This window comes from Mytilus trossulus, unplaced genomic scaffold (assembly GCF_036588685.1).
Source record: "Mytilus trossulus isolate FHL-02 unplaced genomic scaffold, PNRI_Mtr1.1.1.hap1 h1tg001192l__unscaffolded, whole genome shotgun sequence".
NCBI classification, from domain to species: Eukaryota; Metazoa; Mollusca; class Bivalvia; order Mytilida; family Mytilidae; genus Mytilus; species Mytilus trossulus.
This window is the reverse complement of record NW_026963702.1, coordinates 1-12,848: the sequence shown is the minus strand read 5'-3', so window position 1 is coordinate 12,848 and position 12,848 is coordinate 1. Positions and strand designations below refer to the sequence as shown.

The 12,848-nt window shown below is 39.7% G+C and overlaps 3 protein-coding genes and 2 pseudogenes across 3 annotated transcripts; all 5 read right to left on the bottom strand.

The window, feature by feature from the left end:
• Positions 1 to 4,579: 4,579 nt before the first annotated feature.
• LOC134703819 (NADH-ubiquinone oxidoreductase chain 2-like) lies at positions 4,580 to 5,527 on the bottom strand. The gene is given in 1 exon segment (XM_063563516.1): positions 4,580 to 5,527. A coding segment is annotated over 1 exon segment (948 nt).
• A 148-nt stretch (positions 5,528 to 5,675) lies between these two features.
• On the bottom strand, positions 5,676 to 6,611 carry LOC134703823 (cytochrome c oxidase subunit 3-like). Its single transcript, XM_063563517.1, is given in 1 exon segment — positions 5,676 to 6,611. A coding segment is annotated over 1 exon segment (936 nt).
• Positions 6,612 to 6,614: 3 nt separating this feature from the next.
• Positions 6,615 to 7,866, bottom strand: LOC134703822 (NADH-ubiquinone oxidoreductase chain 4-like; annotated as a pseudogene).
• Positions 7,867 to 7,979: 113 nt separating this feature from the next.
• Positions 7,980 to 9,137, bottom strand: LOC134703821 (NADH-ubiquinone oxidoreductase chain 1-like; annotated as a pseudogene).
• Positions 9,138 to 9,354: 217 nt separating this feature from the next.
• LOC134703817 (cytochrome c oxidase subunit 2-like) lies at positions 9,355 to 10,951 on the bottom strand. The gene is given in 1 exon segment (XM_063563515.1): positions 9,355 to 10,951. A coding segment is annotated over 1 exon segment (729 nt). The 5' UTR covers positions 10,084 to 10,951.
• Positions 10,952 to 12,848: the final 1,897 nt, after the last annotated feature.

The window sequence follows — 12,848 nt, the reverse complement described above, 5'->3', positions numbered from 1 at the left end:
ATTACCTTTTTTAGGTCAAACGCAAACACAGCCCTTGACCCCGCTAATATTAGAGTAAATAGTCTTAAGACTATAAGTATTTGAGTCACAAAGGGATTAGCTCTGATAATATAAAAAGAGCGAAGAATCAAATAAACCCCAGCTGTCACCAATGTCGAAGAATGCACCAAAGAGGAGACCGGTGTGGTGTGCCGCCATGGCAGCAGGTAGCCATGCGCAAAACGGCATTTGTGCGCTTTTAGTTATACCTGCAAGAACTACCACAAACCCTAAATTAACCCATGTCTGCACTGGGTGGTATATATAAATTAACCACCCCCCTTCTCTTAAAAAAATAGAAACTCTAAAAAGTACAAAAACATCCCCAATTCGATTAGTCAAAGCTGTCAACATAGCCGCAGATAACCTCTTATTGTTCTGGTAATAAGCCACTAATAGGAATGAGGTGAGCCCTAGCCCGTCTCAACCAATTAAAAGTATTACTAAATTAGGAACTAAGATTATAAACACTATAGACAGCACAAACAACCATACTAATCCCATAAACCGCTTGTAGTATGGCTCTCCAGCTATATACCACTTGCAGTAGGTTGCTACACTTCCTCTAATTACCAAAACCGTCCCAACAAAGACTATTCTTACGCTATCTAGTAGAACTCTGAAGCTAAATGAGAGACAATTACTCTCTCAAACAGTAACTTCCAATAAATAAGCTTTTCCAAAGGTCCTCCCTCTAAGAATAAATAAGTATCCAATCAGAATCAGTAAAAGTAACCCTAAGTTACTTTTTAATTGTATGATACTATTTTTACGAGCCATCTCTTAGTAACCTTGACATCAAATCGTCTCCGCATAGTCGCATCACCATAACCAGAAGGGCCAAGCAAATTCTGGCTTCGCAAACAGCTAAACATAGAATTAGTAAAATTAACCAAAACTGATTTATTAGAAACACATGGGTTACAAACAATAAGCCTAGTCTTATTATTTCAAGCCCTACAAATAAACACAAAAGGTGTTTGTTTATACGGAAGATTACAAAACAGCCTATACTTATTAAGAAAACTCCTAGGAATTTTATTCAAATCATAGCTTTAAAACACATAGTTTTCTACGACTTACAAGGCCGTCGCTTCAGCAAAGCTTTTAAAACTACCTACCTTCTATGATCCTCCGTATAGAGACACAATAAGACACAAAAAATATAACACTGAATACACGCGATTGCAACTTCAGCGGCTCCAAAAACACCTCCGCCCATTATTAACCCTTTAATACCCCCAACTCCTGTAAGCAGCCTTCTGCTATTTAACCAGCTAACTACTAACTCTCTCCTGCATATAGTTAGAATTACTTTACCAGCTCCCAGATTTAGTGTCAGACGTAAAACTAATGTTAAAGGGCGAAGTATGCCACTAATTAGCTCAACCACTACTATAAAAGGCACAAGGATTAACGGGCAACCTGTTGGAACGAGACTCATCAACCCCTGCTCAAATCTGCATAAAAGACTAGATAAAACTAAACAAGTTCAAATAGACAAAGCAAAGGAGAACCCGAACACAAACTGCCCTCTTACAGGGAAAAAGAATGGAAAGTTTCCAGACAGATTTAGTATCAGAATTATCATGAACAGACCCCTTATTACTAGAGGAAACCCAGATAGCTTTAGTCCCTTTCCGTTCAATCGAATCATCGAATAAGTAAAGGATAGCACCAAACTCCGAAAAGAGCTCGTACTTCTACCCTTAGTGTACACGTCTCTAAATAGCACGGTTATTGGCACTATAGAAGACAGCAACCATAACGGCATAGACAACCAAATTAAGTTATAGCTGTGAGCATCAAATCTAGAAAAAACATCTATTAACATGACTTTAAATTATTGATTACGCGATTTCTTATAAATATAAGTGATACACGTGTTATAAGGGTTAGTTCACACAAATGGCAATTGGCTATAAACATGCTTCCTTCCTGGATAAAGGTCTCGGGTACCTGCTCAGTCTATTTCACCACATAAACCCCCACTAAATACAACCCCTCGCTGGCTTACTAGAGCCTCTCATAGAAGGAACTTAAAATATATTAGAGACCCAAAAGACACAGCGGACCCATAAGAAGACACCCAATGTCAGTGAGCATAAATATCAGCGTAGTCTATATACCGTCGAGGCATTCCTCTTAGGCCTAAGAAATGCTGAGGAAAGAAGGTAGTATTTACCCCAAAAAATATTGCTATAAAATGGGCTTTCCTCCATTTCTTATTAAAGCATACTCCAACAAAATTTGGCAACCAATGGTTAAGACCACAGAACACCCCAAACACCGCCCCTATTCTTAGCACATAATGGAAATGAGCCACCACATAATATGTGTCGTGTAGAGACACATCCATAGAAGCCCTAGACAGTAAGACCCCTGTTAGCCCTCCCACGGTGAATAAAAACAGAAACCCAGTACTTCAGTAGGCGGCAGGCTTTATTTTGAATTTTCTTCCTGCTATAGTTGCCAGTCATCTGAATACTTTCACCCCTGTTGGAACAGCGATTACTATAGTTGCGGTAGAAAAATAGCCTCGAGTATCAACATTAAGACCTACGGTAAACATGTGGTGAGCCCACACCATACACCCTAACCCTCCAATTCCGATTATTGCGTATACTATCCCAATTAGACCAAAAACCGCTTCTTTTCCAGAGCAATGCATAATTACTTTTGATATCACACCAAAGGCAGGTAGAATAAGAATATACACTTCCGGATGCCCAAAAAATCAAAACAAATGTTGGAACAAAACGGGGTCCCCCCCTCCTGCGGGATCGAAAAAAGTTGTGTTAAAGTTTCGGTCAAACAAGATTATTGTGATGCCCCCTCCTAGAACCGGAATTGAAATAATTAAAAGAACTGCAGTAACTCTAATCCTTAAAACATAAAGCTCCGCTCGTTCTCCTTTCATTTCTAACACTGGCATATTTTTATTGGTCCTAGCAAAGTTAATAGCCCCCACTAGAGAGCTGAGCCCAGCTAGATGTAGTGACACAATAAGAACATCCATCCTAGGGCCCCTATGATAGGGGTACACAGATAAAGGGGGGTAAATAGTTCATCCAGCACCAACTCCTTTATCCGTTCTAAAGGACAGTATTAGTAAATATAGTGCATTAGGAGATAGTCAATAACTTAAGTTGTTTATTCGCGGGTAAATTATATCTTTACCTCCTACTAGCAGAGGAATCAACCAATTACCGAAAGCTCCAATTAAGATAGGTATCACAGCAAAAAAAATTATTATTAAGGCATGCGTTGTAACCACCACATTATAGAATCAATCTCTTTTTAAGAACACTGCTCCAGGATGCCCCAGTTGCATTCGGATCATTAACCTCAACCTTGCTCCAAACAACCCTCCTCAGACTCCGCTATACAGATAAAGGGTTCCAATATCTTTGTGATTTGTTGATCACAGCCATCGACGTCACCAGGACTCCACTTCTCCATAACCCCCTACTTCTTCCTTTTTTAGTATTTTTATCATTTTATTTATCCTTACTTAGAAGCCAATCATCTAGCCTTATTAGCCCTTAGAGCCGCACTAGATTTTAGCCTCTTAATATTTTTTTCCCTATACGCTATAGTAAGATATGCCTTTTCAAACCTTCTATTAGATCCTTGAGAACTTTCATTGGTCCCATACTTCCTTAAGAAGCACTCTCGACGTGAAAACCACAGGTACACACAATACACTTCCAACAGCAAAAGTAAGCCTCTTACAATCACCTCTCATCAAAATTCGTTTCGCATAAATGCCACTTCTAGTATTAACCTACTCATTCCAAAGACCCCTCACGATATTCGTGGTAGAGACCCCCAAACAAGATAAGAAGGAAACCCCTTGAGGACAAAATCCCTAACACTCTCTTACCGTAAAAGAACATGTAGGCAAAAGGTATTAACAGCACTACCTCTACATCAAACACGACGAACAAAACTGCTACTAGAAAGAATCGGATAGAAAAGGGCCTCCGAGCTCTTCCAATAGGCTCAAATCCACACTCATATGGACTGCACTTTTCTCGGTCTAGACCCCGCTTTTCCCTTAGTAGCATAAATAACCCCGTAAACAAAAAAGACACAATGCAGACAAACGCAACTCTTAACCCCATAACCATTCTTCTAGAAAACTTATGGAAGTGTCTTTAGCTCCCAAAGCCAATATTTTATTTTAAACTATATCTAGCTAAAAAAGGGTTGACACCACTAATAGCCCCACAACCTATCGTTCTTAAATTAAACTACTTTTTTATAAGGAAAAATGGTACAAGCCATTTATAACAAAGTTAGCAGCCCTATTATGTTAATTAACTTCCTCACTTAAGAATGAAAACCTAGGCTTAATAATTAGATGCAAACCAATCCTTTTTTTTAAAGTACCATTCTACAAAAAGGAGGTAACAACTACCTATAGTTATGTTTGAAACAAAATATTTTATTTTAAATTACCTTTTTATCATACTTTTGTGGTTTTACCCACTCTTTTTGAGCCGAAATCAAAACGCCCCTGGCCTAAAAGCAGTTTCTAAATAAATCTCACCAAGATCAATGCCCCCCCTGCTAGGTTAGCCCCGATCACTATCCTCCACATAATCTTGAATTCTGCTTTGTTTTTGTCTACTAACCTTTTTATTACTATCCTATAAAAAAAGTCAATGTAGAATTTTAGCCTGATTACTGAACCTATAATACAAGCCACGATTACAGCCCTTCCTCTCATTAGAAACACCAATACTTTCGCTAGAAAGCCAAGGAAAGGAGGCATCCCCATCAGTATCAGTAACCCTATACCCCTCGCGGCTCTACTAATCTGACCGCCCATTCTTGTTTTGTTTATTATTGAGCACCCATAAAAAAACAGCCCTACCGACAGCGAGTAAACTGCAAAATACCCTACAAAGACTACTCTTGACCATGTGAGCCCTAACAGCATTCATGATGTATGCACAAACGACGAGTACGCGCTTATTACTCGTACTGAATTCTGGTTAAGGCCCCCTACTGCCCCAATTCCAGCTATCAATACAATTACTACTCACAACCCCTTAGAGGGTATAATTATTGATAAAAAGACAAGGGGGGCGACTTTTTGCCAAGTTAATATTAACCCTCTTGCTAACCATCTGCTGTTCTTAATAATTGAAGGGACCCACGAATGTAGCGGGAAAACGCCAGATTTTAACACTGTACCCGCCCCCCTTATCACCAGCCCTCTCACTACGTGCTGCTCTATCAAGGTTACAAAACCCACTAGTATCAGAATTGACCCCGTTCTTTGTACCACAAAATATTTTACACAGGGCTCAGGACTATAGTGACCATCAGGGTTTATAATTACAAGAAATCCATACAGATTTAGCTCTAAACCGAGTCACACCCCTACTATCTCTTCTCTTCTAACCCTAAGAATTGTCCCGATCAATATTACCCCTAATCTCACTAATTTTATAGGTCTTACCACAAAGCTTACCATTTCAAGTAAAGGTTACTTATAACACTTGAAAATCATAGGTCTTCTGTCCTTAATTAGACTACTTTACTCAGACTAGTAAGCGCTTGGAATCGCTTTGGTACTTGATTTCAAATCAAAACTGTTTAACTAGTCTGTATGACTCCTATTTTTAACCTTTTAAATGGTCAGGAATCTTATATCAGGACGGAGCATGCTCTTCTTGAATGTACGCATACCACGAAGGCTTTGCGTCTGGGTACTTAAACGTATAGACGTCCCCGTCTCATATTTTGAACCACCACATGTATAACCATCCTCCAAACCACACATATACTAAACATCATAATGCTACCCATACCACATCTACGAAGTGTCAGTACCAAATGCAAGCCTCAAAACCAAAGTGCCGTTGACTGGAAAACTCCCCACGCCATAGTCGGACTAACCTCACCATTAGTCAAAGAGTCCCCACAACTACGTGCATTCCATGAAACCCAGTTAGTAAATAAAACACTCTTCCATACACCCTATCTGCAATAGTGTATGAGTTTCAGTAGTATTCTCGAAGTTGCACTAGGAAGAACACAGTCCCACATAAAATTGTTACCACTAGGCCAATAAATGGCCCAACATCATAATCCTTCAAACGCATTCTCTTATGGGCTTGAGTTACGAATAACCCCCTCCTAATTAAAAGACCTGTCTCGAACAGCCTTGTCGACGACGGGTTTGGCGTGCGGATCCCTGGAGGGGGTCATCGCATCCCTAGTTCACACGAGGGTCTTAAGGCATTATGGAAGAAAGTCCAAAAAAAAGAAAAGAAGAACATTACTTCAGACAGAATAAAAAGGGCAACTCCATCACGAAATCTCTTGATTACGAAGCGAGTATGAAACCCAATATCTCCCTCACGAATTAAGTCTCGCCATCATCTAAAAGTTCTCAATAGTATACACCCCAACCTCATTCCTATTAATAGAAATCTGGGAGTTCGATGCAGTCACAAAATTAACCCTACCGCTATTCCGTTTGCCGAGATAGCCACAAAAAAGGGCCACGGACTTGGACCTGGTACATAGTAACGAGAATAAGGATTACGATTCATTGTTTAGGGTATAAACATAAACATAAAGTTCAGCGGTATCCAATGAGCCGCCAGAACAAAAACATCACAAACTCTTCTCAAGTTTAAGGACTCCCTGTGTGACACCCCCTTCCCGTGACAACAACTTCCATATAGGTATAGTCTAAAACATGCCCTAATAAAGCTTATCAGACCCAGGATAAGCAGGAACACTCCACTTATTCACCCTCCCACGCCGAAAACGAGGATTTCCCCAAATAAGTTTAGACTAGGAGGGGCTGCTATGTTGCTTGATCTTAACAGGAAACACATTAAGACTAGACTTGGGCAGACTAACAAGCCCCCTTTATTTATTACTAGCAGACGCGAGTGCCTCATCTTATAGATAGCATTCACATACCTGAACAAACCTGATGAACACAACCCATGCCCGATCATAATAATAATGGCCCCCACTACCCCTAATACCGTGTTGCTAAGCACTCCTAATAGCACAAGCCTCATATGCGCTACAGAGGAATATGCTACCAAACATTTTAGGTCCACTTGCCGTACACACGCTAATCCTGCGTAGACACCTCCTGCCAAGTTCACCACTAGTAGCAGCACAAAAAAAAACGCTTCTAAGCCTTATTTGTATAACTATTATAAATCGAAGCAGCCCGTACCCTCCTAATTTTAGTACCACCCCGGCCAATAGCATCGAACCGGCTACTGGGGCCTCTACGTGAGCCTTAGGTAGTCACAGGTGAAATGGATATATTGGTAGCTTGATAAGAAACCCTAGAATGTATAGCCATCACAATCTCATTCCCCTTTTTTTTACTAGCCTTACCACAGAACTTATCCTCCTCCTCAACCCTCTAATATAGAGTTCTCTTACCCCCCATAAGAAAAAAAGAGATCCGAACACCGTATAGATTACTATATACCCCCCTGCCTGTAAACGCTCTGGCTGATAGCCTCAGCCTACAATTAATAACAACAGAGGGGCTAGCACACTTTCAAAAAAAAAAAAAAAAAGAAAGAACCTCCTCACCCTGAATCTTATCACTAAAATTAGGCTGATTCTGATAATTATTAAATTAAATCTTGCTTTCCGGTGGATCTTAACCCTCCTTAGGTAGGAAAGAATTGCTACAAATAGAGTTAGTGTAACCATTAACCCTATTACAAAGTCTGTGGTGTACAACCCGTTCAACTCTACCCCCCCTATCGCGACTCTTGTGGCGCCCATACTTAGAATAGTTAGAACGCTTAACCCAATGACACTCATATTTAGGTTTTTTATAATAATCAATGCAATAAGTCTAATTGCCAACCTTTTAACCATAAGTAAGACAGACTTTATCTGACACATTCAGTGTAAATGAATTATACTAGTTTATATTATCTTACATACACCCTAACTAGAACTACTACACACACACTAGCCATAAGTATGACACATAGAAGAACAGTCCAACACAAACTCATTAACTTATCATAACGTAAACGAGGTAAAGAAGCACGAATAACCACAAAGAAGACCGCAAAAGCCATCATAAAGACCCCGATCAACGCTTCATTTCCCCCGAAAAATATCGCCGCCCTTATAACCCTTCTGAGAAGAATACTAGAGTACTCCGCAATAAATATAACTGCAAACCCCCCTCCGCTGTACTCCACGTTGTATCCTGACACTAATTCCGACTCTCCTTCCACAAAATCAAATGGCGCCCGATTAGTTTCAGCTAGCATACACAGCATTCAGACAACTATAACTACGCACAAAGGAAAAAAGAAAAAAAAGGACCTTTGTTGGAACACCCTAATTTCTTGAAACATAAACACACCCGAGCACAGCACCACACAAAAGAAGATAAATCCTATAGGGATCTCATAAGAAATTCTTTGCGCCATCGCACGAACTGCACCTAGCAAAGAGTATTTAGAGTTAGAAGCCCATCCGGATATTATTACCCCGTAAACCCTGACTCTAGTAATAACTATAAACAGAATCACCCCGAAAACATAAAACACTTCAGCCGACTTATACGGGTATAAAAGCCATCCAAGTAAACTGATAGTTAATATTAGTGCAGGAGCCAAAATGAAGGGCCCTACGTTAGCACGTGTAGGCACAATAAACTCTTTACATAACAACTTACCTGCGTCACTAAAAGGCTGCAAGATCCCTATATAACTCACCTTGGATGGACCCTTTCGGATTATAATGATAGCCAAAATTTTACGTTCCAACAAAGTATAGAAGCCCACAGCGAGAAGCACCCCTACAAAAGGGATAACACCAACAACCACGCCTACTCAGTCCACCAGTGCAGCCTTAGTCGACCCCAAGGGAGTAAAAGAGTCCGCTGACACTTGACAAAGGCTTAATAGGATAGAGGCTCCAAAGAAAACAGCTACTCTCCTTAGAGTCTTAAATAGACACTCGACACTAACCATAATGAGACTGGGCTTAGCTTTGTAATTCACACACAAACAAGAGTATATCTTATAAGACGAGCTTAAATCGTATGCATTAGGTCTGCCAGCTTGTGCCATGAAAGCAAGTATATATACTTATGAATTGATCCTAAATCAAACGCATTAGCTCTGCCAGCTCTCACAAAGATAAGAGCCACTACTCACGGCGCCTTAGGGGCATGAGCCCTATATCCTAATATTAGACCACCTTATCACTAAAAGCTACTTGCCCATTGTACAAGTTCATTAAATTAAAAGTTTAACGCTTCTTAAAAGCTTTAGCTTATTTTTTATTTTAGTTAAGAGCTTCCAACCATATGACAAAATATTTCTCAGGAATAAACTCAATCACAATCGGTATAAATCTATGGTTAACCCCGCAAATTTCAGAACACTGCCCGTAAATAATTCTACACTGGGAAGCTTTTATAGGAAGCCGATTAATTCGACCTGGGATGGCATCTACTTTAATTAGTAACTTAGGGAGTGCAAACGAATGGAGCACATCAGACCTTCTTACAAAAGCAGTTATTTGCACATCTGCTGGAGCCACCATCCGGTTATCAACATCCAACAAACGATACCCTCCTTTTCTAAATGTCTCCTGCTGGTCTTCTATGTAAGAATCAATTGTATAACACGAAATTCTTTCAGCGCTTTCTCTAGAGCTTGGAGTGTCTAAATTGCGACAAAATTCGTAAGATCAGTACCATTGTTTCCCAATCGCCTTAAAATTTCACCGGGGCCGTTTTACTTCTTCTATATAATATAGGTTAATTATAGAAGGAAACCACAACCCTACTAACATCAACATTGGCACAATAGTCCATCAAAATTCTAATCGTTGACGGTTCAAGAAATGGCGATAAGAAAATTTAGTAAGAAGGATTACGCATCCTATATATATAACAAAGACCAACACAGCCACTGCTACTATCATCACAAAACCATGGTACCGGAACAGGTCTTTCCCTAGTTCCCCATGGACAATATCACCAAAATATCGACTCCCGTAAAAAGACATATTTATATTTTTCTACACTTATTAGCCCACTCACGTGCGCTACTTTCGCGATTTACTAATTTTAATAACTTGAAATAAGCTAAAAACTTAAACCATTTCAGGTCTACAGGACGACTCCTACAGAATTTAGGGTATTCAAGCAGCTTGTCCCACACCCACAAAGAAAGAGGGTTTAATAACAACCTAGAGAAATAAATGACTGAAAGACACTGCCCCAAAATGATATAAGGCTCCCGCACTGGGCGAGCACCAATCCATGTTAACCTAATAAACCTACCAACCAACACTCAAAACACTACTTGATTAAACGGGTAAAAACATAAACTTCGATACTTACCTCTGTGAAGACTAGGAATTAGGTATAATACTACAATCGACAAAAACATAACATATACCCCCCCGCTTTATGAGGAATTGAACGAAGGATTGCATAAGCAAACATAAAATACCACTCAGGCTGAACATGGATTGGCGTTTTTATAGGATTAGCAGGCCAATAGTTTAAATGATTCCCTAACAGCTCAGGATCCACACACACTAAATATATAAAAAAGAACCTAAAGCAAACATAACCAAAAAGATCTTTAATAGTATAGAAGGGGTGGAAGGGCACACACATAGTACCTCTTTCAATACCCAAAGGGTTATTACTCCCTTTCTCATGTAAAAAAAACAGGTGTAAAAAAACAACCGCCACTATCACAAACGGTAAGAGAAAGTGTAAAGTATAAAACCGCTTTAGAGTTGCATTACACACGGTCCAACCCCCTCATACATAGCGGAGCATACTCTCTCCTACTACGGGGATCACTCTAAGTATATTAGTAATAACAGTAGCCCCCCAATATGACATTTGCCCCCAAGGCAAAGTGTAACCGAGGAAAGCCTCCGCCATAGTTAACAAAAACAAATGCACCCCAAAATACCACACTGTCTTATCTAAATAAGACCCATAATACAGCCCACGAGCAATGTGCGCATAAATACAGATAAAAAACATAGAGGACCCATTTGCATGAATATTACGCAACATTCATCCTTTTTCCACATTACGCATAATATGTACTACAGAATCGAATGCCATGTCTTCATGAGCAGTATAATGAGTTGACAATAAAAGACCCCTTAGAAGTTGGATAATTAGGCACAAGCCTAGTATAGAGCCAAACCTTCACCAAGCGTTTAAGTTTACAGGACAAGGCAAATCATAGAACCTGTCATTCATAATCTTCACCAACTTATTAGTACTTCGTCACGGACCAACCCTCTTAGGCGTGTTAATATTATTCACAGTATTGTTACCAACCATCTCATAAGAAAGGCCTACACCTTGTTTATGAGTTTACAGCTCACCACCTCTTCCTCGGCCACCTCATGAATTTTTGTTATATATACAGGCACAAACCCCCCGCACACCGCATTTTTTTATGAGTACACATAAGCTTGGACCCCCCTTTTTACACCTCTGAAGACACCCAAAGTGTTAAGTGTCCAACTTTGTTTTTGCTCCATTTTTACTTTATTTTTAATTAGACTTAAAGCGACCAACAACTTACGCTTCAAAAATTTTTTTATTTTTAAGATACACGCCTCGTTTTCGAACCGAAAACCACATGAGCAACCAGAGCTGGGGTAAATGAGGAAATAAACGTCTCAAATCCCCATTATCCTACAGCTTACAATTAGCTATAGAGCCCAAGTAACTTAGAATTTAAGGGTCAAATTCACCACTTTCTCTGCCAATAATTAGGTTGAATCTCATGTGGTCCTGAAGAATGCTTACTCCCCGCAAAGGCTTTGTAGCCTTTCAAGCATACACTAAAACCAAGTTAATTAGGTGTAAGGAGACCCGTATTGACCAGTTTTTAAATAGACCATAACAGCCTAACAATAAACGAATTAACTGTAATTTTGCTTATCTTATGGATTATTTTAATAAATTATAACTATTAATACACCAATAAACTTTAACTATGAGCATTAATAACTACTGACCCCGTCTTTACTAACATCAGGAACACTGTCTTCTTCACTTACAACCACATTTCTCTGCTCGACTGGCTGACAGACATTAGCTGGGACTTCAGGCTCCACAACAGCTATTTGTTCTTCTAAAGGAACATAGCCACCCTCAGCATGGGGGCCCCCTTCCTCCTGATTATCAGGAACAACTTCAGCGACACCATTCACAACAGCATCTCCAACAGCTGAAATAGTTTCAGGTAATGGGAGCACCCTAACAGTGTCACCCCCCTCCGCCCTGACATAAGTCCCCTCCTCCAACGTCTATTCTAAACACTCAGTTTTTATATGAAAAAAAACCATCTCACACACCCCTTAACAGTAAGCCTTTTTTTGCAGCAAACCCCTGCCTAAGCCACTCTCATACAGCCTCTCTAGTGCCCAACACATTCAACAATCTATCACTAAGCAACACACTCATTTACATAAAAAGAACCCTTTTTATAAGTTAATCAGCCTATTATACAATATTATTTATGTCATTACAGATCCGTCACAAAGTATTGCTTTAGCTAAAAACTCGCTCGCTTAAAAGAGACCTTAAAGCTATGCATAAGCTTTTGGGTTAACAAACCCAAAAACTTCAATTAAAATAAAGCTTCGCAGGGTCTTGTTGCTCTTCTTTTACACACAGGCCTCTTCGCTTTACCCTTATGCAAGAAGTACTAAAATTTATTTGCCCCACTTTACTTCAAGTAAGCTTTTTATGAGGCAATCGTGTGCATTTCTTTAGAAAGATAAAT